This window comes from Dryobates pubescens, chromosome 36 (assembly GCF_014839835.1).
Source record: "Dryobates pubescens isolate bDryPub1 chromosome 36, bDryPub1.pri, whole genome shotgun sequence".
Lineage (NCBI taxonomy): Eukaryota > Metazoa > Chordata > Aves > Piciformes > Picidae > Dryobates > Dryobates pubescens.
This window is the reverse complement of record NC_071647.1, coordinates 282,941-308,539: the sequence shown is the minus strand read 5'-3', so window position 1 is coordinate 308,539 and position 25,599 is coordinate 282,941. Positions and strand designations below refer to the sequence as shown.

The 25,599-nt window shown below is 63.5% G+C and overlaps 3 protein-coding genes across 5 annotated transcripts; 2 read left to right on the top strand and 1 right to left on the bottom strand.

The window, feature by feature from the left end:
* The first annotated feature begins 103 nt into the window (after positions 1-103).
* Positions 104-8,642, top strand: CNTNAP1 (contactin associated protein 1). The gene is made up of 24 exons (XM_054176816.1): positions 104-203; positions 1,315-1,416; positions 1,690-1,883; positions 1,978-2,125; positions 2,296-2,499; positions 2,568-2,752; positions 2,840-2,983; positions 3,310-3,571; positions 3,651-3,800; positions 3,893-4,064; positions 4,153-4,259; positions 4,365-4,484; positions 4,617-4,820; positions 4,912-5,068; positions 5,184-5,311; positions 5,431-5,598; positions 5,679-5,897; positions 5,975-6,214; positions 6,310-6,546; positions 6,690-6,817; positions 6,938-7,031; positions 7,151-7,384; positions 7,499-7,546; positions 7,632-8,642. The coding sequence occupies exons 1-24, from the start codon at positions 125-127 to the stop codon at positions 7,820-7,822; spliced, it is 3,915 nt and encodes a 1,304-aa protein (XP_054032791.1). The 5' UTR covers positions 104-124; the 3' UTR covers positions 7,823-8,642.
* A 632-nt stretch (positions 8,643-9,274) lies between these two features.
* EZH1 (enhancer of zeste 1 polycomb repressive complex 2 subunit) lies at positions 9,275-20,766 on the bottom strand. Its single transcript, XM_054176656.1, has 20 exons — positions 20,731-20,766; positions 20,089-20,209; positions 19,407-19,535; positions 18,985-19,104; positions 18,591-18,711; positions 18,293-18,466; positions 17,436-17,538; positions 17,061-17,224; positions 16,198-16,289; positions 15,305-15,485; positions 14,325-14,521; positions 13,837-13,928; positions 13,255-13,295; positions 13,026-13,151; positions 12,267-12,445; positions 11,935-12,030; positions 11,549-11,630; positions 11,337-11,417; positions 10,883-10,967; positions 9,275-10,766 (listed from the first exon to the last, which is right to left on the bottom strand). The coding sequence occupies exons 1-20, from the start codon at positions 20,739-20,741 to the stop codon at positions 10,706-10,708; spliced, it is 2,256 nt and encodes a 751-aa protein (XP_054032631.1). The 5' UTR covers positions 20,742-20,766; the 3' UTR covers positions 9,275-10,705.
* Positions 20,767-21,565: 799 nt separating this feature from the next.
* On the top strand, positions 21,566-25,435 carry RAMP2 (receptor activity modifying protein 2). 3 transcript variants are annotated; one of them, XM_054176989.1, is made up of 5 exons: positions 21,566-21,703; positions 23,144-23,222; positions 24,030-24,146; positions 24,473-24,575; positions 24,966-25,435. In XM_054176989.1, the coding sequence occupies exons 2-5, from the start codon at positions 23,162-23,164 to the stop codon at positions 25,219-25,221; spliced, it is 537 nt and encodes a 178-aa protein (XP_054032964.1). In that variant the 5' UTR covers positions 21,566-21,703; positions 23,144-23,161; the 3' UTR covers positions 25,222-25,435. The 3 variants fall into 3 exon arrangements, with proteins under 3 accessions (XP_054032964.1, XP_054032963.1, XP_054032962.1); XM_054176988.1 differs by lacking the exon at positions 21,566-21,703 and adding an exon at positions 22,705-22,951 and having other exon boundaries at positions 23,073-23,222; XM_054176987.1 differs by lacking the exon at positions 21,566-21,703 and adding an exon at positions 22,705-22,956 and having other exon boundaries at positions 23,073-23,222.
* Positions 25,436-25,599: the final 164 nt, after the last annotated feature.

The window sequence follows — 25,599 nt, the reverse complement described above, 5'->3', positions numbered from 1 at the left end:
CGGTTCCGGGGCCGCCCCCCCGCCGTCTCCCTCGCCACCGCCCCATGGGCGGAGCCGCCGGCCCCGCTCCGCCGTGCGGCTGCAGCACCGGGAGCAGCGGCGCTCGGGGCGCTCGGGGTTCAACATGGGCCCTCGCCGCCTGTTCGGGCTCCTGCTCGCCGCCTGCGCCGGGCTTCTGTCCACCGGCCCCGGCTGCCTCGCACGTAAGTGGGGCCGCAGCCCCGGGAGCGGCCGCTCCGCACTGCGGGACCGCGCCCGCCGCCCTGGCCCCGCGCCCCCGACCTACCCCGGCCCCCTGAGCCTCACCCGCTGCCCCCGTTCTCCCTGGCGTCCCTCGTTCTACCCCGGACATCCCCCGGCATCCCCCGACGCCCCGGTCCGCGCCGTCCCCAAGGTCACCGACGGACACGGACGTCCGGGCGCCGTCACTTGTGCCCTGTCCCGGGGTCTCCCCGCCGCAGGTCCCCCGGCGGAGACACCGCACCCAGCCGGAGTCTCCGGGGAATCCGGGATACCCGGGGATGCCCAGGGGTGCCCTGGGCACCCGTCCCGCTGCGCCGCATTCCCTCGCCCGGTGCGGCCCCGTGTCCATAGCGCGGGGGGGTGGGCTCGAGCACCGGCATCCCCGGGCTGAGCCGATCCCGTGTCCGGGCATCCCGGCTGGAGAGTGCAGCCCCGCGGGACCCGGCCAGGCTTCGCCAGCACCTTGGCCAGCGCCGCCGACGCGGTCCGGTCTCCCGGGACTGCACCGGGCTGGGGACGGGCCCGGGGCGGGAGGCGGTTGCCCGTGAACGAGAACTGGCAAGACCCCGGCCTCACCAAGCAGCTCTTTGCGGCCTCTTCCCCGCAGGGCCCCGGGACGCGCGGGCTGCGGTGATGGAGGCGGGGAAGGCTGCAGGCGGGGAGGGCTGCAGGCAGGGGGGATGCAGGCAGAGGGGATGCAGGCAGGGGGTGATGCATCACGGACAGCTTGGCCCTGTAGTGAGGGCTGGGATGCGGCAAACGCTGCCGGGCCCCCCGGGCTCCCTCTGGCCCGACCGGAGGGGCTCTGCCAGGGGTGGGGCGGGGCGGGGCAGGTGGGGTCCTGGCGCCCACGTCAGTGCGGAGGCGGCTGGAGCGGGCGCCGGGGCCCGCAGAGGTGTGTCCGCTCCGCTGCAGTGGGAGGGGAGAGCGGGACCCGGCCGCGGTGTCCCCAGAGCCCACAGGATCCAGAGAACCCTGTGGGTCACCAGAGTCCTCGGGGATCCCCGAGCCCGAGGGCGCTGCCACGGGGACACGGCCCGGTTCAGTGTCCCAGCCCCACTCTCTCCTCAGGACCCTGCTACGATGAACTGGTTGCTCCCCTCTACTCCTCATCCCTCGGTGCCTCCTCCAGATACAACATCTTCTACTCGCCCAGCTTTGCCCGGCTGCACAGTGAGTCCCCCTGCGGGACTGGGCTGCAGATGGGGCCGGGACCATGGGCAGGGGGTGCCCCTGACAAAGTCTTGTGTGGGGCTGAGTCATCCCCAGGTGCCCATGGCAGAGCCCTCGGCATCCCCTTAGGGGTGGGGGAGAGCCCCAAAGCGCTCCAGCTCTCACCCACAGTGGGTGCTGCTGTGGGGCTGAGCAGGCAGCCTCCCCCACCTCCAGAGGGGAGCTGCTGGGTCCCTGGGCTGCGGGGCCAGCTGAGCCACTCCCACCCCGCAGGCACCAGTGGCTGGTCCCCCGACCCCCGGGACAAGCAGCCCTGGCTCCAGATCGACCTGATGCAGAAGCACCGGATCAACGCCGTGGCCACGCAGGGAACCTTCAACACCTACGACTGGCTGACGCGCTACATCCTGCTCTTCGCAGACCACCCCACCAGCTGGAAACCCTTCTTCCAGCAGGGCAGCAACTGGGTACGGGCATGCCCGGGGGCTCTGTGGGAAGGGGTCGCTGAGGGGCAGCAGAGCAGGCTGGAGCAAGGTGCTGACGGCAGCCTGTCGCCTGCAGACGTTCTTTGGGAACGTGAACGAGAGCGGAGTGGTGCGGCACGACCTGCACTACCCCATCCTGGCGCGCTACATCCGCATCATCCCCGTGGCCTGGAACCCGCGGGGCAAGATTGGGCTGCGCCTGGGCCTCTATGGCTGCCCCTACCGTGAGTACCCAGCCCAGGGGCACCAGTAGCCCTGCGTCCCAGCATGTCCAGAAAACCCTTCCCAGAGGGGACTGCGTCCAAGCAGTCTGCAGCCAGCTCTGGCGGTCCCTGTGCTGGGCCACCTGCTGCTGCGGGCAGTGATGTGCCCGGCGCTGCTCTGCTCCCCCCAGGGTCCCATGTGCTCTTCTTTGATGGCGACGATGCCATCTCCTACCGCTTCCGGGCCAAGAGGATCAGCACCTTCGAGGATGACATCTCCTTCAACTTCAAGACGCTGGAGCAGGATGGGGTGCTGATGCATGGGGAGGGCTCACAGGGCGACTACATCACAGTGGAGCTTAAGCAGGCCCAGCTGCTCCTGCACATCAGCTTAGGTGAGCTGGGGCTGGGGGGCTGGGGGTTGAGGGACCGGAGGGTGCAGGCTGAGGCTGCCCCTCCCCAGGCAGCAGCCCACTGCACGCCAGCGAGAGCCACACGACGGTGGCGGTGGGCAGCCTCCTGGATGACCAACACTGGCACTCGCTGCACATCGAGCGCCTCGGCCACCACCTCAACCTGACGCTGGATGGGGAGGTCAAACGCTTCCGCTGCCGTGGCACCTTTGACCAGCTCGACCTCGACACTGAGGTGGGTGCAGCAGCGGGGGGAACTGCCAGGACACTGATCTGGAATGTGCCCTGTAGAGGGGCTGACACTCTCCTTCTACCTGCCCAGGTCTTCTTCGGGGGAGTGATCGATCACGACAAGCAGCACCTCACTTACCGGCAGAACTTCCGGGGCTGTGTGGAGAACATCATCTTCAATGGGGTCAACGTTGCTGACCTGGCCAGGCACCGCCGACCCAACATCCGCTTCGAGGTCCTGCCTGGGGGTGGCTCTTTCCCCAGGGTCCCATCCCTGCTGTGGGGTGACCCCTTTCTTGGAGGAGGGCCAAGCCCTTAGTCCCACTGTGGGGGTGTGCCCTGGGGTCAGGCTGCTCCCCCAACTGTGGGGTGATGTGAGGCTGGGCAGTGCCATGTTCAGCCAAGCGGTGCCACATTGACCGCGCAAGGTTGCTTCTGGCCTGGGGCGCCCGCTTGGTGCTGCCAGGCAACAGCATTGACCAGTAGTGAGGGGCCCAGGGATGGGAGAATGGGGGGAGGGGGAGCATCCCCATCCTCACCGCCTCCTGTGGTCATCCCCAGGGCAGCGTGGGCCACTACTGCCAGGACCAGCTGAACAACCCCATCACCTTTGCTGGCATCAACAACTACGTGCGGGTGCCAGGGATCCCACGGCGGAACCGCCTGGCCGTCAGCTTCCGCTTCCGCTCCTGGGACACCGCCGGGCTGCTGCTCTACACCAGCTTTGCTGACAACCTGGGCTCCCTCGAGGTGGTGCTGAGCGAGGGCCAGATCAACGTCTCCATCGCCCAGCCCGGCAAGAAGAAGCTGGAGTTTGCAGCAGGTGGGCAGTGGAACAGACTCAGGAGCAGGGGTTGGTTTGGTGGCAGGGCCACCCCACATCCTCTCCTCTTCCCACGCAGGGCATCGCCTGAACGATGGCTTCTGGCACTCGGTGCAGCTGGTGGCGCGGGACGGCTCGGCCGTGGTGACCATCGACGACGATGACGGCGCCGAGTTCCGGGTGGCACATCCCTTCCAGCTCCGCACCGGCAGCCAGTACTTCTTTGGAGGTGGGTGGTGGGGTGAGGGCCTGGGGCCAGGGCTGCCTTGGGGCCAGGGCCAAAGGGCACCCCAGGGCTGCTCACTCTGCTGTGCTCTGCAGGCTGTCCCAAGCCAGCCTCGGTCACTGGCTGCCGGTCGAACCAGACAGCCTTCCACGGCTGCCTGCAGATGCTGAATGTGGACATGCAGCCTGTGGACGTGGAGCTGCTGGCGCTGCAGCGGCTGGCACAGTACTACAATGTGTACTTCAACGTCTGTGGCATCACAGACAGGTATTGGGTGGGACAGCAGCACTGGGTGGGACAGAAGGGGGCCAGGGGACTGTGCCAGCGGCAGGACAGGAGCTCTCTGTGCCCCCAGGTGCACCCCCAACCTCTGTGAACACGACGGCCGCTGCGTCCAGTCCTGGGATGACTTCATGTGCATCTGTGACCTGACCGGCTACAAAGGGGAGACCTGTCACAAATGTGAGTCTGGGGCCCTGGGGTGGGGGGACAGGCCAGGCACCCACAGCTCTTCCAGCTGCCTGGCACCCCGTTCAAGCTGGCCCCAGCCTGTTTTTCCTCTTCCAGCCCTTTACAAGGAATCATGCGATGCTTACCGGGTCAGTGGGAAAACCTCAGGGAACTACACCATCGACCCCGATGGCAGTGGCCCACTCAAGCCCTTCACCGTCTACTGCGATATCCGAGGTGGGGGTGTTGGGGTCCCTCTGCCTTCTGCCCCCACGGACCAGCCTCTGCCTGTGCACTGGGGCCAGATCAGGATGGTGGGAGCAGGGGTGCCCCAGGGCAGGCAGTGCTAACTGCCCCCTGCCTCTGCAGAGGACCGAGCGTGGACCATCATCCGGCACAACCGGCACTACGCCACGCGGGTGACAGGCTCCAGCGTGGACCAGCCCTACCTGGGGGCCGTGGAGTACTGGAACGCGTCCTGGGCCGAGGTGTCAGCTCTGGCCAACGCCTCTGAGTACTGCGAGCAGCGCATCGAGTTCCACTGCTACAGCTCCCGGCTGCTCAACACCCCCTGTGAGTGCCACGGGGAGCAGGGGCACGCTGCGGGGCTGTGCCATGCGGCTGTGCTGTGGCACCGTGCCCTCACCCTCCCCTGTGCCTGCAGATGGGCCGCCCTTCAGCTTCTGGATGGGCCGGCACGACGAGCGGCACTACTACTGGGGGGGCTCACGGCCGGGCGTCCGGCGCTGCGGCTGCGGCCTGGACAAGAACTGCGTCGACCCCAAGCACTTCTGCAACTGCGATGCTGACCATGCGCTGTGGTGAGCTGGGGGGGTGGGGGCTGCAGACAGACTCCTAGGAGCCCAGGCAGGAGTTCAGGTGGGAATTTGGGCTGGTGAAGCCCCTCAGGGCCCCTCTGATGCACATCATTTGCAGGAGGACAGACAAGGGTCTGCTGACCTTCGTGGACCACCTGCCTGTCACCCAGGTTGTGGTGGGAGACACGAACCGCACCGGCTCTGAAGCCCAGTTCCTGCTGGGGCCCCTGCGGTGCTATGGAGACCGTGAGTGACCTGATCCTGCCTGCAGAGCACCTGTGCCCACCTAGGTCCCATGCCTGTGGGGCCAATGTGCCCGTGCAGGGTCGATGCCCAACCTTCAATGCCCCTCCTGCTCCCTGCAGGCAACACCTGGAACACCATCTCCTTCAACAGGGGTGCGGCCCTGCTCTTCCCCACCTTCCAGGCCAACCACAGCCTTGACATCTCCTTCTACTTCAAGACCACCGCCCAGTCTGGCGTCTTCCTGGAGAACCCTGGCTCCCGAAACTACATCCGCGTGGAGCTCAACAGTATGGGGCGGGGGGGGGAGGGTGTGGGGCACACGGGGTGGCAGGACCGGGCACCTCTCCCCAACACCGCATCCCTGCAGCCACCAGGGACGTGGTGTTTGCCTACGACATCGGGAACGGGGACGAGAACGTGACGGTGCGGGGGGAGGTGCCCTGGAACGACGATGAGTGGCACCAGGTGAAGGCTGAGCTCAATGTCAAGCTGGCACGGCTGCGGGTGGACAAGCTGCCCTGGGTGGTGCGGGCAGCTCCCCCCCAGAGCTTCGTCCGCCTGGACTTTGACAGACCCCTCTACGTCGGTGAGAGCCCCTGGCCACGGCCCCGCACCCCCAGCTGCCCAGGGGCCACAGGGCACTCAGTCTTGGCCCCGCTGCAGGTGCAGCAGAGCACAAGATGCGCCCATTCCTGGGGTGCCTGCGGGCACTACGGATGAACGGGGTGACACTGAACCTGGAGGGCAAGGCCAACGAGACCGAGGGTGTGCGGGTCAACTGCACTGGGCACTGCCAGGACCCACCGGTGCCCTGCCAGAACAGCGGGCTCTGTGTCGAGCGCTACAGCCACTACAGCTGCAACTGCAGCGTCTCCGCCTTTGACGGTCCCTTCTGCAATCACGGTGAGCAGCTGCACACACCCCCACCCCGCACCCAGCCTGGTGGGGAGGGGAGGGGAGAGGAGCCAGCGCTCCTGTCACCCCACGGCTGCCCACAGATATCGGTGGGTACTTCGAGGAGGGCACCTGGGTGCGGTACAACATCCTGCCCATGTCGCTGTATGCCGCCCGCGAGTTTGCCAGCATTATCAGCAGCCCCTGGCAGCCTCTGCCCGGCTACAACCTCACCAGCGAGGAGGTCAGCTTCAGCTTCAGCACCACCTCAGCGCCGGCCGTGCTGCTCTACGTCAGCACCTTCGTCAGGGACTACATGGCTGTGCTCATCAAGGATGATGGTGAGCAGGGCTCCTCACCCCAGGGCTCCTCATGGCCTGCGGGGACCTCCACGAGTGCTGGGGCCACATGGGACGCCCCATGGAGAGGCTGGAGTTATCCCCCGAGAGCTCAGTACCCACTGTCAGTCCTGCTCTGCCTGCAGGGAGCCTGCAGCTGCGCTACCAGCTGGGCACCAGCCCCTATGTCTTTGCCCTCACCACCAAGCCAGTGACAGACGGGAGGCCACACCGCGTCAACATCACTCGTCTGCACCGCACGCTCTACACACAGGTACCCGGCCAGAGCCAGGGGGGGCTGCAGGGCTGGGCTCAGGCTGGAAGGGGGCACAGGCAGGATGGCAGCAGGTGGAGGAGGTTCAGCGGGTGCTGATGCCGTGCACCTGCCTGCCAGGTGGACTATCTCCCCATCGTGGAGCACCAGTTCTCCCTGTTCGTGGACAGCAAGCTGGACTCACCCAAAAACCTGTACCTGGGCCGTGTGATGGGTGAGCTTGATCCTGTCCTTGGCTGCCCCCTCCCACCCTGGGATCTCTCAGGTCTCCTCTGCACAGCACTGTCCTTGCCCTCCGCAGGGGATGAGCCTTCTCCTTCTGTGCCCCCACAGAGACCGGCGTGATTGACCCCGAGATCCAGCGCTACAACACGCCTGGCTTCTCAGGCTGCCTCTCGGGGGTGAAGTTCAACACCCTGGTCCCACTCAAAGCCATCTTCCGCCCCACCAGCGTCCTGCAGCCCTACAGCATCAGGGGAGAGCTGGTAGAGTCAAGCTGTGCCTCCATGCTCCCCCTCACCACCATCCTCATACCTCCTGAGATGGACCCCTGGTACATGGGCACAGGTAGGTGCCATGGTGGGACGCTGGTGGAGAGGGAGCCCCCAGCAGGCTGTGCAGATTCTGCTACAAGCACAAGCCCCCACTGCAGCCCAGGCTGATCCACCTCTGTCTCCACAGAGTTCCCACACGTGCACGACGACGGCTGGATCGCCATCATCATCGGGTGTAAGTGAAGTCCCTGGCCACTGTCCCCCCACCTCTGCCTCGGCCTTGCACCCCCCAGCCCCTCACCACTGCCTCTGCCCCGCAGTTGTGATTTTCCTGCTCCTGCTGTTCGGGGTGCTGCTGGCGCTGCTCTACTTCTACCACCACCGCTACAAGGGCTCCTACCACACCAACGAGCCCAAGGCGGTTCAGGACTACGGCAGCGCTGCCAAGCCGCTGTCGGTGCGCAAGGACCAGAACCTGCCCCAGATCCTGGAGGAGCCGAAAGGGGACTAGCAGGGCCCGGGGGTGGGACGGGCTCACAGCCCCCGCAGGCCTGGGAGCTGCCTGGGTGCGAGCGAGCGTCGCGGGACCAAAGGGCCGGGCACACCTGAACTGCCAACACCGCCTCCGAATCGGACCTCACCGCACCGACCGACAGATTCCCCCCGCGGCCGCCACCGACCTGGCCCCGGAGCGCGGCCACGACCTGCCGAGCCCCGGCCCCGCTCGCCCCGGGCACGCCGGCGGCTCCTGCGCCAGGGGCAGGCTTCTGCCTCCCACTGCTGCCAAATCCTGCCCTGCCTCCGGCGGGGACACCCTGGGCACGGCAGTCCTGCCCGCTGTCGCCAGCCTGTTCGCAATGCCCGCGCGTAGATTCCCCGCTGCTGTTCGCTTAGCCAGAGCCACAACGGAACAGGCAGTGCCCGGCCCCGGGGCACCCCTGGGCGCGCCCTGCCCTCCCAGGCGCTGCCGCGCATGACGCCGCCGCACTTCGCTGAGATGCTGCTTTCACACCATCAGGTACGGATCCTTTCTAACGTTTTTGTTGCCGGACACTCTACCACACTCTGGGTTTTCTATTCTATCGGTTTGTATAAAACTCCAACGGGAAGCTCCTGTCGGGCGCCGCGCTCTGTGCGCCGGTAGTCTGCAGTTTGCCAAGCGCCGGTTCTCAGCCCAGCAAAGCTGCTGCTCTGTCGCTGTGCTGCAGCCAGGCGACGTTACAGGAACGCATTCATCTGCCCACAGGCCTGGCTCTGCCGGGCACTTTATTTCTGACCCCCCGTTGTGCTGAATGAGATGTGAAGACTCTCCAATAAAGGCAGAATGAAGGCGCTTGACACCCCCCCGGCTGCCGCTCGCACTGCTCCTGCCACGGCTCCGCTGGGGCCTGGGGCAGGGACCGGCGTGGACAGCAGCGACCCCCAGGCTGGAGCGGGATGCAGAGGCAGGGCTGGAGGCAGCGCTGGACGCAGTTGGGCTGGATGCAGCTGAGCTGCAGCGGTGCTCGTACACACACACACTACCTCCTGCTCGCTGCACTGCCCGCCTCTATCCCCTCCCAGCGTGCAGCCACTGCCGGTTCGGGCGGCTCCTGAGCCTGGCTGGGCTGCGGGGTGCCGATGACCAGGGAGGGGGCAGCTAGGCAGAGGACAATCAGGGAAGGGCTGCTGCCAGCTGCTCCCTGTGGTCACAGAGGTCAGCAAGCCGGGGGAGGATATTTGCTACCACTTTATTATGACAAAGGCTACAAGCCACAGTATTTGTAAAGTGCATTTTCACCATCACCGAACCACAGACACAAGCCTGGCATAGTGCAGATATGGCCAAAGTGGCAGAGGACACTGAGCTGAGAGCAGGCTGGGGCAAGCCAGGTGCCAGGGAGCAGGGCTCAGGCAGGTGCTGGGGTTGTAAGTGCTGCTCCAGACCCCCAAGCCCCAGGATGGAGTCACAGACAGCAAGGAGGAGGGGACTGCGAAAGGCATGGCGCAGGACTGTGCCAGGGAGGGCAGGGCAGACCCAGACCTCTCTACATTCAAGGACCACAGAGCTGGGCCAGGGCACTGCTCACCTCTGTGCAATGCCCCTAAACACTGCCCCCCCTGCACACCACACAGGGCCCAGCTGCTGGCCAACCAGGACCAGTTTAAAGTGCTTCTGTTTCTTTTTGCATGGAGTGCTAAGGCCGAACCTCACCCTGCCAGGGAGCTCTCCCCCTTTCTCTCCAGGGCCAGCATCAGAACCTCCATGGCAGGTTTCTGAAGAGCCTTCCCTGGGTCCCCACAGGCAGCAGCAGCTCTGCTGTGCCCTGTCCAAACCTTGGCACAGCACCATCCAAATGGTCCTGTGCAAGCAAAGGCTCTTGCCCCATGGGTACCCACTGCTGGCTCCTGTAGTCTTCAGTACCTCCTACAAGGGACTGTCCTGACAGAGGAGGATGGAGGTGACCACTCGTGCTAGTGCCTGGTGGGAAGCAGAAGGTAGCCAAGATCTAGCTCCTGCTCTGGGTGCAGCCCTAGCCACACAAGGGGAGCTCCCCAGGCCACAGCCCCAAAACTGTCCAGCAGAAGCATCCAGGCCACAGCCCCAGAAGGGCCACACAGCTGCACAGCCACCAGCCAAGCAGCCACCCCACAGCCCCGAGAGACGTCACAGGCCGGAAGGACCTCCTCAGGCTCTCGAGGTTCTGCTGCCTCCACGCCTCTTGTGCCCCACAGCATCATCTGTAAGCAGCTCAGTGATGTCCCTACCCAAAGTGACTTTGCATAGTGCTGCTCTCCCCCCCTCAGGCATCGTGCCAGGCCAGCCATGGCCAAGCCATCTCCCTCCCCCAGCCAGCTGGGGCAGAAAGGAAATGGCCTCAGTGAAGCAGCCTGGGGCCCAAGGACCCCTGCATCCACATCTCTATGGCTTCCAACCCTTTCACCATCCTTATCAACGGGACAGGACAGCAGGAGGTAACAGCCAAGGCCAGGGGACAGGGCTGGAGGGGACCACCAGACCCTCTGCCGCAGCCATGCCCCATGGTCTTGGTGCATTTTTGTTCTTCCAGCAATCAGGAGACAATGGAGGAGACTAAGAATTTGTGTCTGACTGTCTCTCCTCCTGCACCACAGCTTTCCTCCAACCCCAGCTGCCTTGGCCCATAGGCTCCAGCCCAGGAGACTGCCTGCAGTACAGCACTTCTGAGCTTGCCCTCCCTGGGCTGGCAGAGGTGCCACCCTGGCAACAGCCACTCACACTCCTGCCCCAGGCCTCTCTCTGGGCATCTGGAGGGACAGCAGCACTTGTGACACACACAGCAAGAGGACAGCAGCAGTCATGGCAGCATGAAGCAAACCTGGCATCACTAACAAGGTGCAGCAGTGAGGAGTGCTGAGCCGCCCCGCATGGAGCCTAGATGATGTCTGTCTCCCTCTCTATGCCAACGTACTTCAGGGCATCTGCCTGGCTGTACCTACAAGAGAGGGGCACCATGGCTGCTGGAATGACCTCCTGAGCTCCCCACAAATGTCTGCACAGGCAGTGGGGTCTGCCCTGTGCCCCAGGCCCAGCTGGCTGCTCCCTGCATACCTGTAGTCAAAGAAGAGCTCCTCCCCAGCCTGGATGGCTCTCTTGGCAAAGATCCCTATCCGGTGGTCTCCATTCACCATCACCACTGCAACCAGAGAAACAACATCAGAGACACACAGCTCTGACTCAGGCCAGGTCTCACAGCATGTTTGCTCTGCCTGAGCACCCCCAGGGGGTACCTGGGCCCCTGCCCAGCAGAAGGGGGTGCTCCCCAGGGAACCCCAGCTGCTCTCCAGCAGCTGCCCCTCCTCGCAAGGCCAGGGTCACCGCAGTGCTGAGTGAGACCCTCAGCAGCAGGGGCAGGATTTGCTGCAGAGAGGAGACTCTGGCCAGGACTTGGCAGTTCTGCTGTTCCCACAGGCTCAGAGACCTCAGGAAATCTCTCACAGTCCCAGAGCCGAGCAGGACCCCAGAGCCACGCCCCGATGAGGCCTGCCTGGGCAGGGCACCTCACCTTTGGCATAGCAGTTGGGGTTCACCGAGTGATTGGCAAACCGGATTTTGTTTCCCTTGCGTGTGGCATCAACCACAAAATCTATTGGAAAAAAGGAGAAAGGTAGGGGGTAAGGCCAGGCCTGTGGCTCCAGGGGCCTGAGGCCACCCACCTGGCCACCAGCCCATCACCAAGCCCCAGTCTCCCCCCGCCACAGAGCTGCAGGCAATCACCATTGTTGAGGTTGAAGAGGAAGCTGGACATGTACTTGTCATAGACCTTCCCCCGCCGGTCAGCCTCGTCCTGCGAGATCAGCTGGAGGGAGAACGCCACGAGGCACGTGGGGCCAGCAGCAGCTCACCCAGCCCCTGCCCTCCTGCCCCACAAGAGCTCCTCAGGACTCCCAGGGAAGGAGCAGAGATGAGAGCTGGGCTCCCAGGGAGCAGCATGCACACAACACTGTGCGCACAGGGGAGGGCCTAGAGGTACCCAGATGGGTCCCAAAATGCAGCCTTCCAAGAATGCAGCACCAGTGCAGGCAGGGCACTGACCCCACCACTGCAGCATGGGCAGGGCACTGATGTCACCACTGCAGTGCTGGCACAGGCAGGGCACTGACCTCACCACAGTACTCGGAGATGAACTCATTCTTCTGCACGGACTCCTTGATGAAGGTGCCCCAGCCAGCAACATCCGACGGCGCCAGCAACAGATGCTGGAGCCAAGGTGGAAGGGAAGAGGTCATGGTCAGCAGGCCCACAGCCTCCCAACACACCCTGGGCACGGGCAGAGCAGAGGGCAGCAGAGCAGAGCCCTTCACCTCCCAGCAGAGCCACACACACTTAGGTTGGGTAGTGCCTGGGCACAGTCATGCAGCTGCCGGTGCCTCCCCGCTCCTCCTGCAGCAGGAGCAGTTTGCTGGCTGCCCCCGAGCCCAGTCACTGTCAGTACCTTTTTGAGGCCTCGCTGGATGCTGCAGTTCTTGCAGGACACCACTTTGCAGTCCCAGTGCTCCGAGGCACCACAGGTGAGGCAGAGGTCTGGGTCACACTCGCGCACGGCCAGGTAGCAGGGGCACTGCTTGGTGTTGCACTGCGTCTTGCAGCGGCAGCCCGGGAAGCGGTTCTGACCTGCAGCAGCACAGCCCAGGGCTCAGCACCATCAGGGTTTGCAGGGGACAGGGGAGCCATGCAGTGTCCTGGCCCTTCCAAGGCTCCTCCTGTGCCAGGTTTTATCTCTGGACAGGCACAGGACAGAGCCTGTCTGTGAGCAAGGCCCCGCTGCCTGCTCACCAGCCTGCTGCCAAAGGGAGAGTGCAAGAGGCCTTTGTGCTGGCAAAGAGTTCTATGTCCACCCTGCTCTGGGCAGCAGACAGAAGCCCCCAGGCCAACTTGCTGCCCCCTGAAGTCACCAAGAGAGCGCACACCAAGACACGGTGAGAGGGGCAGCGTGGGCACCCTGGAGCTGCAATGACCCCAGAGGCATCACCCATGGTTGCTGATGCTGGATGCAGACACATGGATGAGCATCCAGCTCATGTCCCAGCTGCCCACAGCCACAGGCAGCATGGAGCAGCCTCCCTGTGGACTTTACTGACTGCTATGCTGCAGCTCACAGGGCAGTGAGTGCAAGAATAAAGCAGCGAGCCCCAGCCCTGCACTCTCCCCTGGTGGCTGCTTTCCCACCCCAGAGCCCCAGGTTGCTCCTTACAGTCTGGGTTGCACTGGCAGAACTTCTCACAGAAGTTCTGGGTCATGATGCAAGGGCAGGAGCTGTCACAGGGGTGCTCGGGGTGGTCGCAGGGCTGGTAGTTGTACACCTGGGTAGGTGAATTGTCTGCAACAGGAGAAGTGCCTGAGGTAGGAGCTGCACACTGCAGAGGTTTAACAGCAGCAGGCCCAGGGCTCTGCAGCTGGAAATGTGCAAACTCCCTGAGTACCTTTCTTCAGCTGAATCTTCCTGCAGTGCGCAGCCCACAGCCTGGAAGAGAAGCAGAGAGGGTCAGAGGGGACGCGAGCCTGGCCAAGAAGAGCTGCCCAGATGGCTCAGCAGCACCAAGCAGTGCAGCAGGAGATGGCTGATGCCAGGCTGCCTGGCAGCACCATGAATTAATAACCAGCAGCTATAGAGCAGGGAAAGGCAAAATGAAGCAGCTACAGCAGAAGTTATTTAAGGCAGCTGCTAGAGCCAGACTAATGATGGACACACTGGGATCAGCACACAAGCAGTAGGTTACAAGCCAGGGAGCTGAGCTCAAGGCTGCACTGAGTATGGAGACAGCAGCACCAGCCCTGCTGCAGGCATGGCACCTCTGCTCGGGGCTGAGCCCAGATGCAGGAGTGCAGAGCTGCAGAGCCACTGCACTGGGGGCCAGGCCAGGGGCCAGCCCCCAGCCAGCAGCTCCAAGCGACAGCAGGATGTGTGCAGATGGGAGCCAGATGGGGATTACCAGGAATGTGCAGGCACAGAGCAGTGGACCAGGTGGCATCTGAAGAACCAACCAGGGCTGTCCAGCACTTGCCTGTGCTTCCTTTTCTTCTTCTGGGACGGATTCATTAACTCATTGGTTGGCAGCTTGGTTATGAGCGACTCCTTGACGGCAAACTGGAAAACCTGCCGGGGAACAGAGCCAGGGCAGAGCCCAGCTCACTGCACTCAGGTTGCTTTTCTCTCAAGCACCAATAGAGTGCAGCAAGCACACAAGGGGGTCCCAGTCCCGGAGCCAGTGTGCAGGCAGCTCTGCTCCCAGTTTCACTGGCCACAGGCGCCAAGTGCAGCTGCCCTGCCAGCGTGTCCAGTCTCAGACCGGGCACTGGAGGCAGCGGCAGGTGAGGAGCTGGTTCTGCAAAGAGCAGCACCCCTGCAAAGTGACAGCAGCCCCAGAAGGGCTGAGGCAAGGCACTCCCCGAGGCCACTGGAGGCAGAGAAAACAACAGACAAGCAGCAGCCAAAGCCCTGCTCCTGCCCCCGGGCTGGGTGCTGCAGGGCCTGCCCTCTCCAGGCACCCACCTGCTTGCAGGTCTTGGTGCCCAGCAGCCTGGCAATGGAGCAGAAGTTGTTGAAGTAGGTCCCATGGAAGACACGGAAGAGGGACTCCTCAGCTCCTGTCCACTCAACCGGCTCCTGCGGAGTCTCCACCGTGAACAGCTGGGAGGAGGCTGGGATCAGCTTCTGCTTGGTGGGGGTCTGGCAGCGGGAGTTTGCCTCTGGCAGGGAAGGCAGGGGTCAGGCCAAACACAGCACCTCCACATCACAGCTCACAAGGGCAGAGGGCCCCTGCAGTGCTTGACACCTCACCCCCTGCCAGCAGCCCCACACTGTGTTCCTGCCCCAGGCTTCTGCCTCCAGTCAGACAGCCCAGTGCTGGTACCAGCTGGGGTGGCAGGACCAAAGCCCCTGTGCCACCTGTGCACAGCTGGCCCAGGACTGAGCTCCACAACCCGCACTAGAGAGGCCTGAGGATGAGGGACACCCCAGCCAGATGAGACCCAGGCACAGGGGAGCCCTCAGCCTCCCAGGAGCTCACTCTGCCCTGGCCAACACCACTGCCCCCAGCATGGCAGGAGGAAGCTCACAGTTCTTCTGCAGCATCAACTCGTCCCTGGCAGGTCCATGACAAGCCCCAACCTCAAGAGCTCCCTGCCCACTGTTCTGTGCCACAGCAGGGGCTGGCACTGCCCAGGCACTTTCCTGGCACACAGGCAGGCAAGGTGCCCAGAGCTGAGGGCTCTTGGATTTGCAGGTCCCAGCAAAGCTCTCGCTTTGCCTGGCAACATTTCTCCTTCCTGGGAGAGGGCAGAGAAACACAGCAGGGCAGGGCCTCGTGTCCCTCGTGTTTGTTTAAGCCCAGCTGGGGACACCAACTCTGCCAACCCCAACTCCACAGCCCTGCGTGGGAGCAGAGGGGAGTCAGGGAGAGCCCCGGCTTCAGGCTGCCACTGTCCTCACCCCGCTGGAGGGCACGGGGTGTCTCTAGGCTGGCACCGTACCCGAGGAGCTGGAGGCCCACTCGTTGCCCGTGTCGCGGTCGCTGTCGCCCTCCCTCGTCTCCGCCGCGCCGGACGCTGCGGTGCTGGAGCAGGAAGCTGCCACCAGGTGGTGCCTGCGGCGGCGCCGCCCGGAGCACTTGGACCGGGGGTTGTGCAGCGCAGCGAACTCCTTGGCCCCTTCCTGCAGCCAGAGCAGAACACAGCACTGGTGGCAGACGACCAGGAACAAAGAAAGGCTTCTCCACAGGCCCCAGGACAAGTCCTGCCCTGCCACCTCCAGGACAGGGTGGAAGATCCCCCACGCGTGGTCACTCCGTCAACCACTCAGGCCCTGCCCACTGCCCATGCCATACATTCCCGCTTTGCTTCCTTCGGCATCACTGTCCGGTTGGAAGAGGCTCCCTGACGCTGGCACTGCAGTCTGCTCCCCTGTCTTGTGCCCTGGCAACAAAGTTCTCCTGGCCCTGCCTCTGCTGCAGTCTCACAGCTCCCCAGGGCACCCTCAGCTGACCAACCACAGCACACCCTGCCCCCTGCAGCCAGCTCTCACCCTGCTGGCCTTGGGCTGCACTACCCAAGGACCATCTTTAACACAGTTACAGCCTTCCCCACGAATACTGGATTCCCTCCCCAGCACTTTGGACTGGGCTCCATTCTCCAAACACTGGTCTGACTCCAGAGCAATAATCTGTCACGATGCTGTGCTGGCTGTGAGATCAGTCTTTGTTGGAGATCTGCTAAAATAGGCATCTGAAGGTCTGCACTTGGATCCCTGCTCCCCTGGATCTGGTGGCAATCAGAACTAATCCTGAAAATTCATCAGAGTGGTGATCTGGACCCAGAGCTCTACAGAGCCAGGTGGTGGTGGCAGAGGCAGCGCCACAGGGACCTACCAGCCAGAGGAAGCAGTCGGCGCCGCACGGGTCAGGCTCGATCTTGGTCTCTCTGTTCTTTCGTTTGTACACGTTAGGCGTGGCGTGAAAAGCTGAAAGAAGAAAAAGTTATCTTTATTGTTATGTCCCCCAGGAGCCTCCCCCCATGCTGCAAGGACCAGGGGCAGCAGGAGCTCAGCCAAGGGCAGCAGGGCCCTGATGTGGTCAGCAGGGCAGTGGGGAGCAGTGTGCAGGACCTGGCCCATGGCAGGACTCAGCAACAATGGCAGAACACTGGGGAGACCATAAGGAAAAGCCCTGCTTCCAGACTGAAACAAAACCACCACATGGCCTTAATATTGTATCTTTTAAAGAATAATTCACTGGGATGAGTCCTGTGGCTTTCCAGAGAAGCCCTCGGACCTGGGAAGCAGCAGCCCCCACAGCTAACCGGGGTCCAAAAGGCTTTTGCTGCACAAACAGCAGCAGCATGACTAAGATGAAGCTGTAAGTTCCAGTGAGGCAACAAAACACAGGGGCATGTCCGGGCTTCGGAGTGGAACATTCATGCCTCTCCCTGACGAGCTTCTGCAAAGCAAGAGCAAAGTCTGATGGTGGCAGGGCGCTGGCACAGCCTGCCAGGAGCCTCAAGCACAGCGTGCTGGACGGCAGTGCGCGAGGGCATGGCCACACAGGTCACTCTCCTGCCCATTGGAGGGGAGAGAGGAAGCCACCTCTGCAGAAGGCTTCTGTGCCGCTGCCAGCTGCCACGGCCCTGCGGCAAACTCCAGGGAGGCAGCACCCTCTAAGAGTGCAGCTCGGGCACTGGGCACGGAGCACACGGGAGCAGGGAAGGGCTGCAGGGAGGTCTGCCGAGCACTTACGGTGCAGGAAGCAGTCATACTTGAAGCAGCGCCGGCAGAACAGGGTGTGGAAGGAGTGCAGGGACTGCTCCCGCTGCACCGACTTGGCGCAGGGGCCGTCGATGTTGGGCGTGCACTGTGGTGGCAGCACGTTGGGGTCGGACACCTCTGTCAGCTCCCGGTACCTGTTGGACACACACAGCACCCATGGGGGGTGGGTCCCTGAGGGGGGATGTGGCACCTGGCCAGCAGGACCCTGGCAGCAGCACCTCGGGGCTGAAGTTTCTGACTCTAGCCCTGCTCTGCTGATGGTGCTCAGAGCACAGCGCTGCTCCCTGAAACCCAGAGCCCAGCCGCTGCTAGGAAAGCTACCAGAAACTTGGGCAGAGTCTCTACCTCTCCTTCATGTCATCAGGGAAGCCATACTCAGGGAACATGGATGAGATGGCAGTGAAGATCATGTCGTTTGGAAACCGCTTCTTGGAGCACTTCTTGGTACCTGAGGGAAGGAGAGGCAGAACTCAGCACCCCTCCTTCCACAGAGAGCCACTCCAGCAGTGTGCAGGACTGGATCTGAAGACTGGGGCTGGATTTTAAAGGGCAGCAATGTGGCCCACACAGAAGAGAGAAAGCTCTCTCCCTGTGCCTGCTGAGCAGCACAGGGCAGGGATGGGAGCTCTGACCACACCTCCAGGGCCATCCCTGCTCGTTTTCACTCGGGGCTGCCGGTGATGCTCTACATGCGCACAAGGCTCTGCGGTCTGTGATACCCACACGCAGCAAAGACAAAGAACTGCCAGTCAGCATTCCTCAGGCCACACAGGACACGGGAAAGTGCCACAAACCAGGGCATCCCCCATGCAACAGGAACTCCAAGTGCCACAGGAGAGGGGGATGGAGAATACTACAAGGAGAATGGGGCTGGAAGGCATCCAAGAGGTTTGCCTCTGCCTGACAGCAGAATCAGACCTCACTGACAGGCACTTGTCAGAGCAGCACTTCAAGACCTCAGGTAACAGCCCAGCACTTGGCTCATTTACCACGGAAATCTCTCCCAGATGACTCATCCACAGGGGACAGTGAGAATGAACAATGTCCCCTCTGCTTTTCACCACCTACCAGACCTTGCCAGGCTGGTCACTGCCCTCAGCAACACAACCAGAAGCAATGGGAGGAGATGTGTGCCCAGCTAAGTGGGCAGGACAAGGTGGAAATGTGAGCAACACAGATGCAACTCCTGTGGCCAAACTCACCTTCCACTGCAATTCTCTTTCTTTTCCTTGTGATGGGCAGCTCCTCTTTTCCATCCTCCTGTTTAACCTCAGAATCGTTGTGTCCTTCCTCTTCCTCATCTGAGTACTGATTCAGGGCATTCACCAGCTCCAGGAACACAGCATCACTGATGAGGACTGACCCTGAAATCATTTCTAAAACACAGAGATGTCAGCCAGTTCGTGGGACTGCCACCACCGTCCGGGTGGGAAATCACAAGCAGCCACGCAGCACTGTGAGCAACCAGAACCTTCTCTCTGCTTCGCAGGACCATGTTACCTTCCTCTCCATGCACCTTCCCATCATAGTTGTTAATCAGTTCTTCAATGAAAGTTTCATCTTCTTCCTTCACCTCGTCCCCCATGTAAGGAATATTGCACAGCACAGTCTCATCCTCCACCTGGAAGAAACCCAACAGGCCTCAGGATGCTGGCGAGGGCCCAGGGCAGCTCCTGCTCATTGACCCACAGGCAGCACAGAGCCAAGCCCAGCCTCAGATGTCACAACACCAACATCTCATCACTGTCCCACGTCAGCAGCATAACTCTGACCCCTGAAAGTGCAAGTTGTGTTAGAGAAGAGCAGCAGCGTCTCCGAGGCTCACAGGAACACGCCACTAAGAACAATAAACAGCTGCGTAACAAGCGGCACCAGCCAGAGCCCTCCTACATACCATGAAGTTCTGCTGGAGGGGGGACCAGGAGTACATAATGGGCACCAGTGCCACTGTGTTCAGGGTCCTCATGTACAATGTCTGGCTTGGGAACCCTGGGAAAATGCTCTCCACAGTGCACTGGAATAGAGTACAGAGAGGACAGTGAGGAAACCACCCCAGGGGTTGTTGCAACCAGGGGGAAATCACACTTCAGGACAAACACAGCAAAGTCCTGTGTCCCCTCTCTGGGACTCTGCCACAGGAAAAGCCTCTGGGGTCTGAGTTTTTTGCCCATTTCTGCAGCCCAGAAGAGTGAGAGGCACTGCCTGGCACTGACAAAGGACAGCACACACAAAAATCGACCTCACATCCTCACAGCTCCCTGCAAATCCCTGGCTCTAGCCCTTCCTGCTGCTGCTGTGCACTTTTCCTGCCCAGACCTGCTTCAGGAAGGGGTGCCCGCTGACTGGCTTCATCACTTGCACTGGCTGGACTCGAAGCTTCTTCCAGTCTTCATTCAGCAGTTGAGTCTTTTCATGAACCTTTGCAAAGTTGGCCACAAACAGAGCCTGGAATGAGAGAAAGCAGCACTCGAGATTTAACAAATCCCACTCTGAGAACACCAAACCCCTCCTGGGAGGCTGTTCGAGTACCACAGTGCACGCAGGGCAGAGCACTTCAAATGCTTGATGCTCATTAGAAAGATTTCTAATTAAATTCAGTCTCAGTACAAAACTGTGCTGAAAATGTGTCCAACAGCCAGCAGCTCCTGACAATACCTGATCTCAGCTGACCTCTTCCAAACCCCTGCCTGCCAAGGAGCACAGTGTCAGAGTCAGTGGCCTGGACCCACCAGCACCAAGGAGGCCAGGCAGGGAAAGAACAAGTGGAAAGGACTCCTCTTGCTGCAGCTACCCCAGCACTTCGGCAAGGGACAGGGCAGACACAGCATGAGGAGCAGCATCTCCTGCAGCTCACCCAGGCTGAACTCAAACACAGCTGAGCAATTCCCAAAGCACAGCTCAGCCACTCGCAGAAGCTCCCAGCCGACAGCTGCCAGCTCCATCAGAGCCTTCAGGACACCGACACTCCCCAGCTGGGGCTGGCAGGTCCTGTCCTCACCTTGGCTCCCATGTTCGCCTGGAACCTCTTGAGCTGCCGCAGCCGCATGTACTCAGACTTGACTTTTCTCTTCCAGTACATGATGCACTTGGACGTGGCAGGAGTGGCCATCTCCATTTTTCTACAAGTACATAAAGTACAAATACCTCAGAACGGAGACTCCAGTCCCGACAGTCCCTGGGGATTTACAGGCACCAGGGCTAAACAAATGCGCGAACACGCGTCCGTACTGTACGGGACAGCCCCGGCACCGAGCGCGCCGAGAAGCCCGGGGAGCTGGAAGACACCATCCGCGGCGTGCCCGGGACCCAGCCGCTCCCGCCCCGCCAAGCCCCGCGACCCCACCGCGGGCAGAGCCCAGGAGCAGACCGTGACGGCACCGGGAGCTCCCGGCAGGGCCTGAGCGCAGCCGCACGGCTGGCACGGCGACAGCACGGAGCACCGGCTCCTACCGGGGGCTGCAGCCCGGCTGCGCCGCTGACGCGCACCGGAGCGGGCCGGGGCCAGCCGAAGCCGGGGAGCAGGGTAGAAGGGTCCTAGCCCGGCGACCCCGCACAACTGCAGCCGCCCCTGGCCCCAGCCGGTACCACGGCAACCCTACCGCCCCCCAGGGGCTGCCCCAGCCCCCCGCCCCGCACTCACTCCTCGGCCATCGCGGGAGGCCGCGCGCCCCTGCGCCACTGCGCCTGCGCCGCCTCGCGCCCGCCCCGCCCCGCCCCGCCCCCCGCCGGTACCGGCACCGGCCGGGACCTCACGGCGCTGCCCCGCCGGGGCGAGCGGGTGTCGGGCAGCGCTGGGCCTGGACTCGAGCCAGCGGGACTCGGGTAGACTCGTTTCAGCCCAGTGAACTCCCGCACCGGCTGCGGAGAACGAGCCCGGTGCCCAGCCCGCCCCGATGCCCGCCCCGATGCCCGCCCATACTCGGGTGCACCCGGCCCCGTCTCCCCGCGGGCTCTCCCCAGCCCGTTCCGGCCCTGCTGCGGGCACAGGCGGGTCCCACGGGAAGCGCATGGCGGGGTTGTTGTCAGCACCCCGGTGCTGCCGCCTTCCAGGCCCGGGGGAGACCGACCCGCCGGTGCCGCGTTCCCCGCAGAGCCGTCCCATAGGCCGCTGCGAGACGATGGCGGAGCCGGGCCCCGCGGGCAGGCGGGCCCCGAGTTCCTGCGGTGGCGCCTGGCAGGAAGCGGCCTTCCTGCTCCGGGGGCCCAGTCGGCGGGGAGCGGGCGGCGTCGGGTCCTGTCCTGGAGAGAGCCCCGTCTTTCACAGCAGGCACCGCCGGTCAGGGACTGAGGGCTGTCCCGAGGCGGCGGCTCCATTCCACTGAGCGGTCGGGGGGCCGGGGGTGACTGCTGGGGACGAACAGGGCTGGCTCATGCCCTCGGCCCACTCGGGCCCGTATCTGATGCCTTCAGAGCTTCGCTGAGTCAGCCGGGGCGAGGGCTCAGCGTCCTCCCGATCTCCCCGGGCACTGGCTCGGGCAGCGCTAGGTCAGGCTGGGCACCGGGATAAATCCCCGGGCGCAGCCCCAGCCTGTCCGCAGCGATTTCGGCGGCAGGAGGATGCTCGTCGGGGTGCGGATGCTTTGCTGCTTGCCTCCTCCGTCTGCTCCCGCGGGGTAAGAGCAGTTGAGACCCTCGGCCAGGGGTCTGCACGGAGGCATCCCTGAGTTCGGGCACAGTGAGTCCTCAGAGAGGGTCCAGAACGTGTTTCCCTGTCTTGCTTGGTTGTAGCTCCCTAGCCCTTCCTGTGCTCAGGGCTCCAGATGCCTGAGTCTGCCCCAGGTGGAGGAGCATTAGGATCGTGACACTGTATGGGCCAAGCACCTTCCTCAGCACCCGGGGGCGGGGGCTGGCAGGGAGCACTGGGCACACCAGGCTGGGGAAGCCCCAGGCCTTGGCAGGTAACCACTGTCCTGTCCTTGCCCATCCTGTCCCCTGCGGATGCCCCAGGAGGGGCCACTCTGAAATCATTGGGTGTCTCCCTGGCAGAGGCTCCCACCGCCTTGCCAGAGACTCCACCAAAGAGCCGGACCGGGGGCTCTGACCCTGCAGCCCCCAGAACGCCAGAACCTGATGGCTTCCAGATGTGGCCACTCGCCCATGAAGGGTCCCACAGTGCCCTGGAGTTGCAGCTGCCGCATGCAGGGAAGCTCTGCCGGACGTGTCCCGGCAGCGGGAAGCCCGGCAAGGTCGTTTTTCCGCAGCAGGGAGGGTCCCTTCGAGCTGGACTTCACCCCACCCCGGTTCACACACTGCACAGGCCGTTAAAGGGGAAGTGCTGGTCTCATACTGTGCCCGGGACGGAGGTGCACTGAGCTCACCCAGCCTCAGCTTGGTCCTCGGGCATAAAAACCACAGACCCGTGGGGCTGAGGTGGTCCTCGGTGGGGGCGTGCAGGCCCACAGGTAGGATCTGTGCCAGGAGCAAGGGGCTCCAGCAGAGCCGGGAGTCTGCCAGCTGGGCAGTGCAGGAGGAGGGCTGAGGACTGGCAGCGCCGGCCAAGGCTCCCGACCTCCCTGCCCGTCGGCCTTGCACCCGCGGGTGGGTCACACCACTGCCCTCCGGTCCTTGTCAGGGGCCGAGGCTGCCCCAACGATGCCGGCCGGGGGGCAGGTGCCCGGGGGGACCTACACGCCGTGGTGTGGGGACCGTGGGCTCCCCGCCGCCCCCGCGCCGGGCGGCAGCGCTTGTCCGGGGACATTACGCTTCCCCGTCCACTCCCCTCGGCTCCGGGCTGCCTGCCCTCCACGCAGGAGACGAGGGATTTCACAACCCAGCCCAGACAGGATTAAAGAGAAATACACAAGTAAACAAATAGCGGCCTCGTAAAACTGGACGTGCTGTGCGGGGAGCGGAGCCTCCGGGTGAGGTGCGGGATGCCCGGGCAGCGGGGCGCGGGAGCGATGCCCGCGGGGGCCGGGGTCCCGCCCGGAGAGCCGCTTTAAACCGCGCTGAGCACTCTCATTTTTCACGCGTCTCCTGTAGTCAAACTGCCCCTGTCAGAGGAAAGGAGTTGCTTCCTGTTATTCCCATTGAAATACTTGTCCGGTCCTTAGCCGGCAGGATTCCGCAGGATGGCACCGTGCGCGCAGGCGGGCTCCGGCCGCCTCTCCCGAGGGCTGCTGCTGCTCTGGGGTAAGTGCGCGGGGGGCAGCCCCGGGGCCGCGGCTGCCGGTGGCGGGAGGCTCCGTGCCTGGCACCACCCCCCACACACAGCCGCCCTCCTGTGCATGGGGCCCGGGGCCGGGGTCTTGGTTCAGCCCAGCCCGGCACGGAGCCAGCCTGGCATGGCTTTGCCAGGGCTCTGCACGAGCAGTCCAGGCAGGGCCCACCCGGGTTGTTCACCATGCCACTGGCATCTCTGCCCTGTGTTGCAGACCCTCAAACAAGGGTAGAAGATAGACGGGGTGGTTTCCTTGGGCCATGGGGGCTTCAGTGGCTCTGGCAGTGGGCAAATGGTTGGTGGGACAGAGGAGGTACATACCCCATGCCCACGGAGGGCTATGCTGGGTGTGTGACAGATGGTGGGCAGAGGGGCTCTCTGGCAGTGCTGTGCCATGCCCAGTGCTTCCTCTTCCTGCCCCAGCCCTCCGTGGTGGTGGTGGCCATGCAGCTGCCCAGGGAGCTGGGGTGGGGGTGGGGGCAGCCTCTGCTGGCTCCCTAAAGCTTGGGGGCACAGCTTGTCCCCATGCTGTGACCCACAGCCCAGGGCTCGCAGCCCCCAGACAGTCCCTCCAACACCTTGGGCAGCTGCCAACAGCCTGTCTGGCCCCATCCCCATAGCTCCTGCCTGGGGTCCAGGCAGCACAATTCCTGCACCCTGACTGCTGGATCCATCACCCAGTAGGGACACCTAAAACTATTTCTCTCCTGCAGACCCCAGCCTCTGCAGAGGCCTGGCCAGTGCCCACCCCTGCTGACCCTGTTCCCTCCCCTCCCCAGCACTCCTGGGGACTGGGCTCTGCCACACAGGTGCCAACGTGGAGGGCTTCAGCCAGGATGCCAGGACGAGTCCTCCTGTGGCTGTATTCAACTGGACAGTGACTGCCCAGCTCGTGGGTAAGTGTTGGGGCTTCATGAGGGCCAGGCAGTGCTGTGGGGCTCACAATGCCCTGCCAGTACCAGATCTGCCCTGCAGGGTGACTCCCCCTTTTTCCTAGCTGTGTGCTTTCTGTCCAACCCCAAAGCAGCCAGCCTGTGCCACAGAGCCTTCCCTGGCACTGGCCACAGTGGGGGCATCTGGCAGCAGGCTGCCCTCCTGCTGTGCTCCAGGGCATCTCCTCAGAGATGCTGTGGGGTCTGGCCCCACACTGTGCCTGTGTTCTCCCCACTGGCCTGAGCTGAGCACGGGTGTGGTGCCAGCTCTCAGCACTGTTGCCCTGCAGAGGAGATGTACACCAACATGACACACAAGTGCTGGGAGTACTTTGTTGACATGATGAGGAACGTGACAGCGGCGGAGCTGTGCGAATGGAAGGTCATCAGCAGGTATGGGGCAGTGGGAGAGCCAGAGCACTCCTGGGCAGCACTGCAGGGGCACGGTGGGCAGGAGCTCTGACTGGCACTGGGGAAGCCACATGTGGGGACTTTTTGGTGGGGCATTCGGTGGCTCCTCTGTCCCTGGGCCATGCAAGCAGAGCAGCTTCCAAGGTAGCAGAAAGAGTTTGCTGGGAGCAGAAGCCTTGGGCAGAGCTCCAGCTTGGGCAGAGTCACCAGTCCCCAGCTTGAAGGACCCAATATCATGGAGCTGGCTGGGGCAGGGCAAGCCCTCGGCAGTCTAAGAGGTGCTGCTAGGATGAGAGAGGCCTGGGGCCACTCGAGAGCTCTGGTGCCCCACAGCCACCCTGTGCCCCTGCACATGCCTGTTCATGTCCCTAGGCCCTACAGCTTTCTGCAGCACTGCCTCGAGGGCTGGGCCGACCACCTGCAGTATGGCTACCCCAATGCGCTGGCTGAGCAGTACATCTTCCAGAGCCACCATCGCTACTTCCACAACTGCAGCCTGCAGCACCAGGTCTACTTCGACCCGCCCGAGGACGTGCTGCTGGCCATGATCATCGCCCCCATCTGCCTCATCCCCTTCCTGGTCACCCTGGTCATCTGGCGCAGCAAGGACGGCAAGGCGCAGCCGTAACGCTGCTGCCCGGGCACCCGCGGCTGCTGCCGGCACAGCGGGTCCTGCGCCCGGGCGCTGCCCCACGGGCCCCGAGCCCCGGGACCACCGGACACCCTGGGGGGCTCTCGGCATCAGCTCCCGGGTTCTGCTGTGGCTTTGGCAACTCAGTCCTCCCCAGCTGGGGATTAAACGCTTCCAAACCCCGCTTGGCGCTGGTTCTTCTGCCCTCGCTTCCTTCCGTTCCCGCCACCGCCCCCGAGCCCTACTCCCGCTGCCAGTAGCGCCCCGGCATGGCCTCGCCGTGGGGCGGCACCGGGAGCGGCGGAAGCCCCGCGCGGCTCCGCGGGCAACGTGCCCAGCCGGGCACCGGAACGCCACAGCGGGCAACCAGCAAGC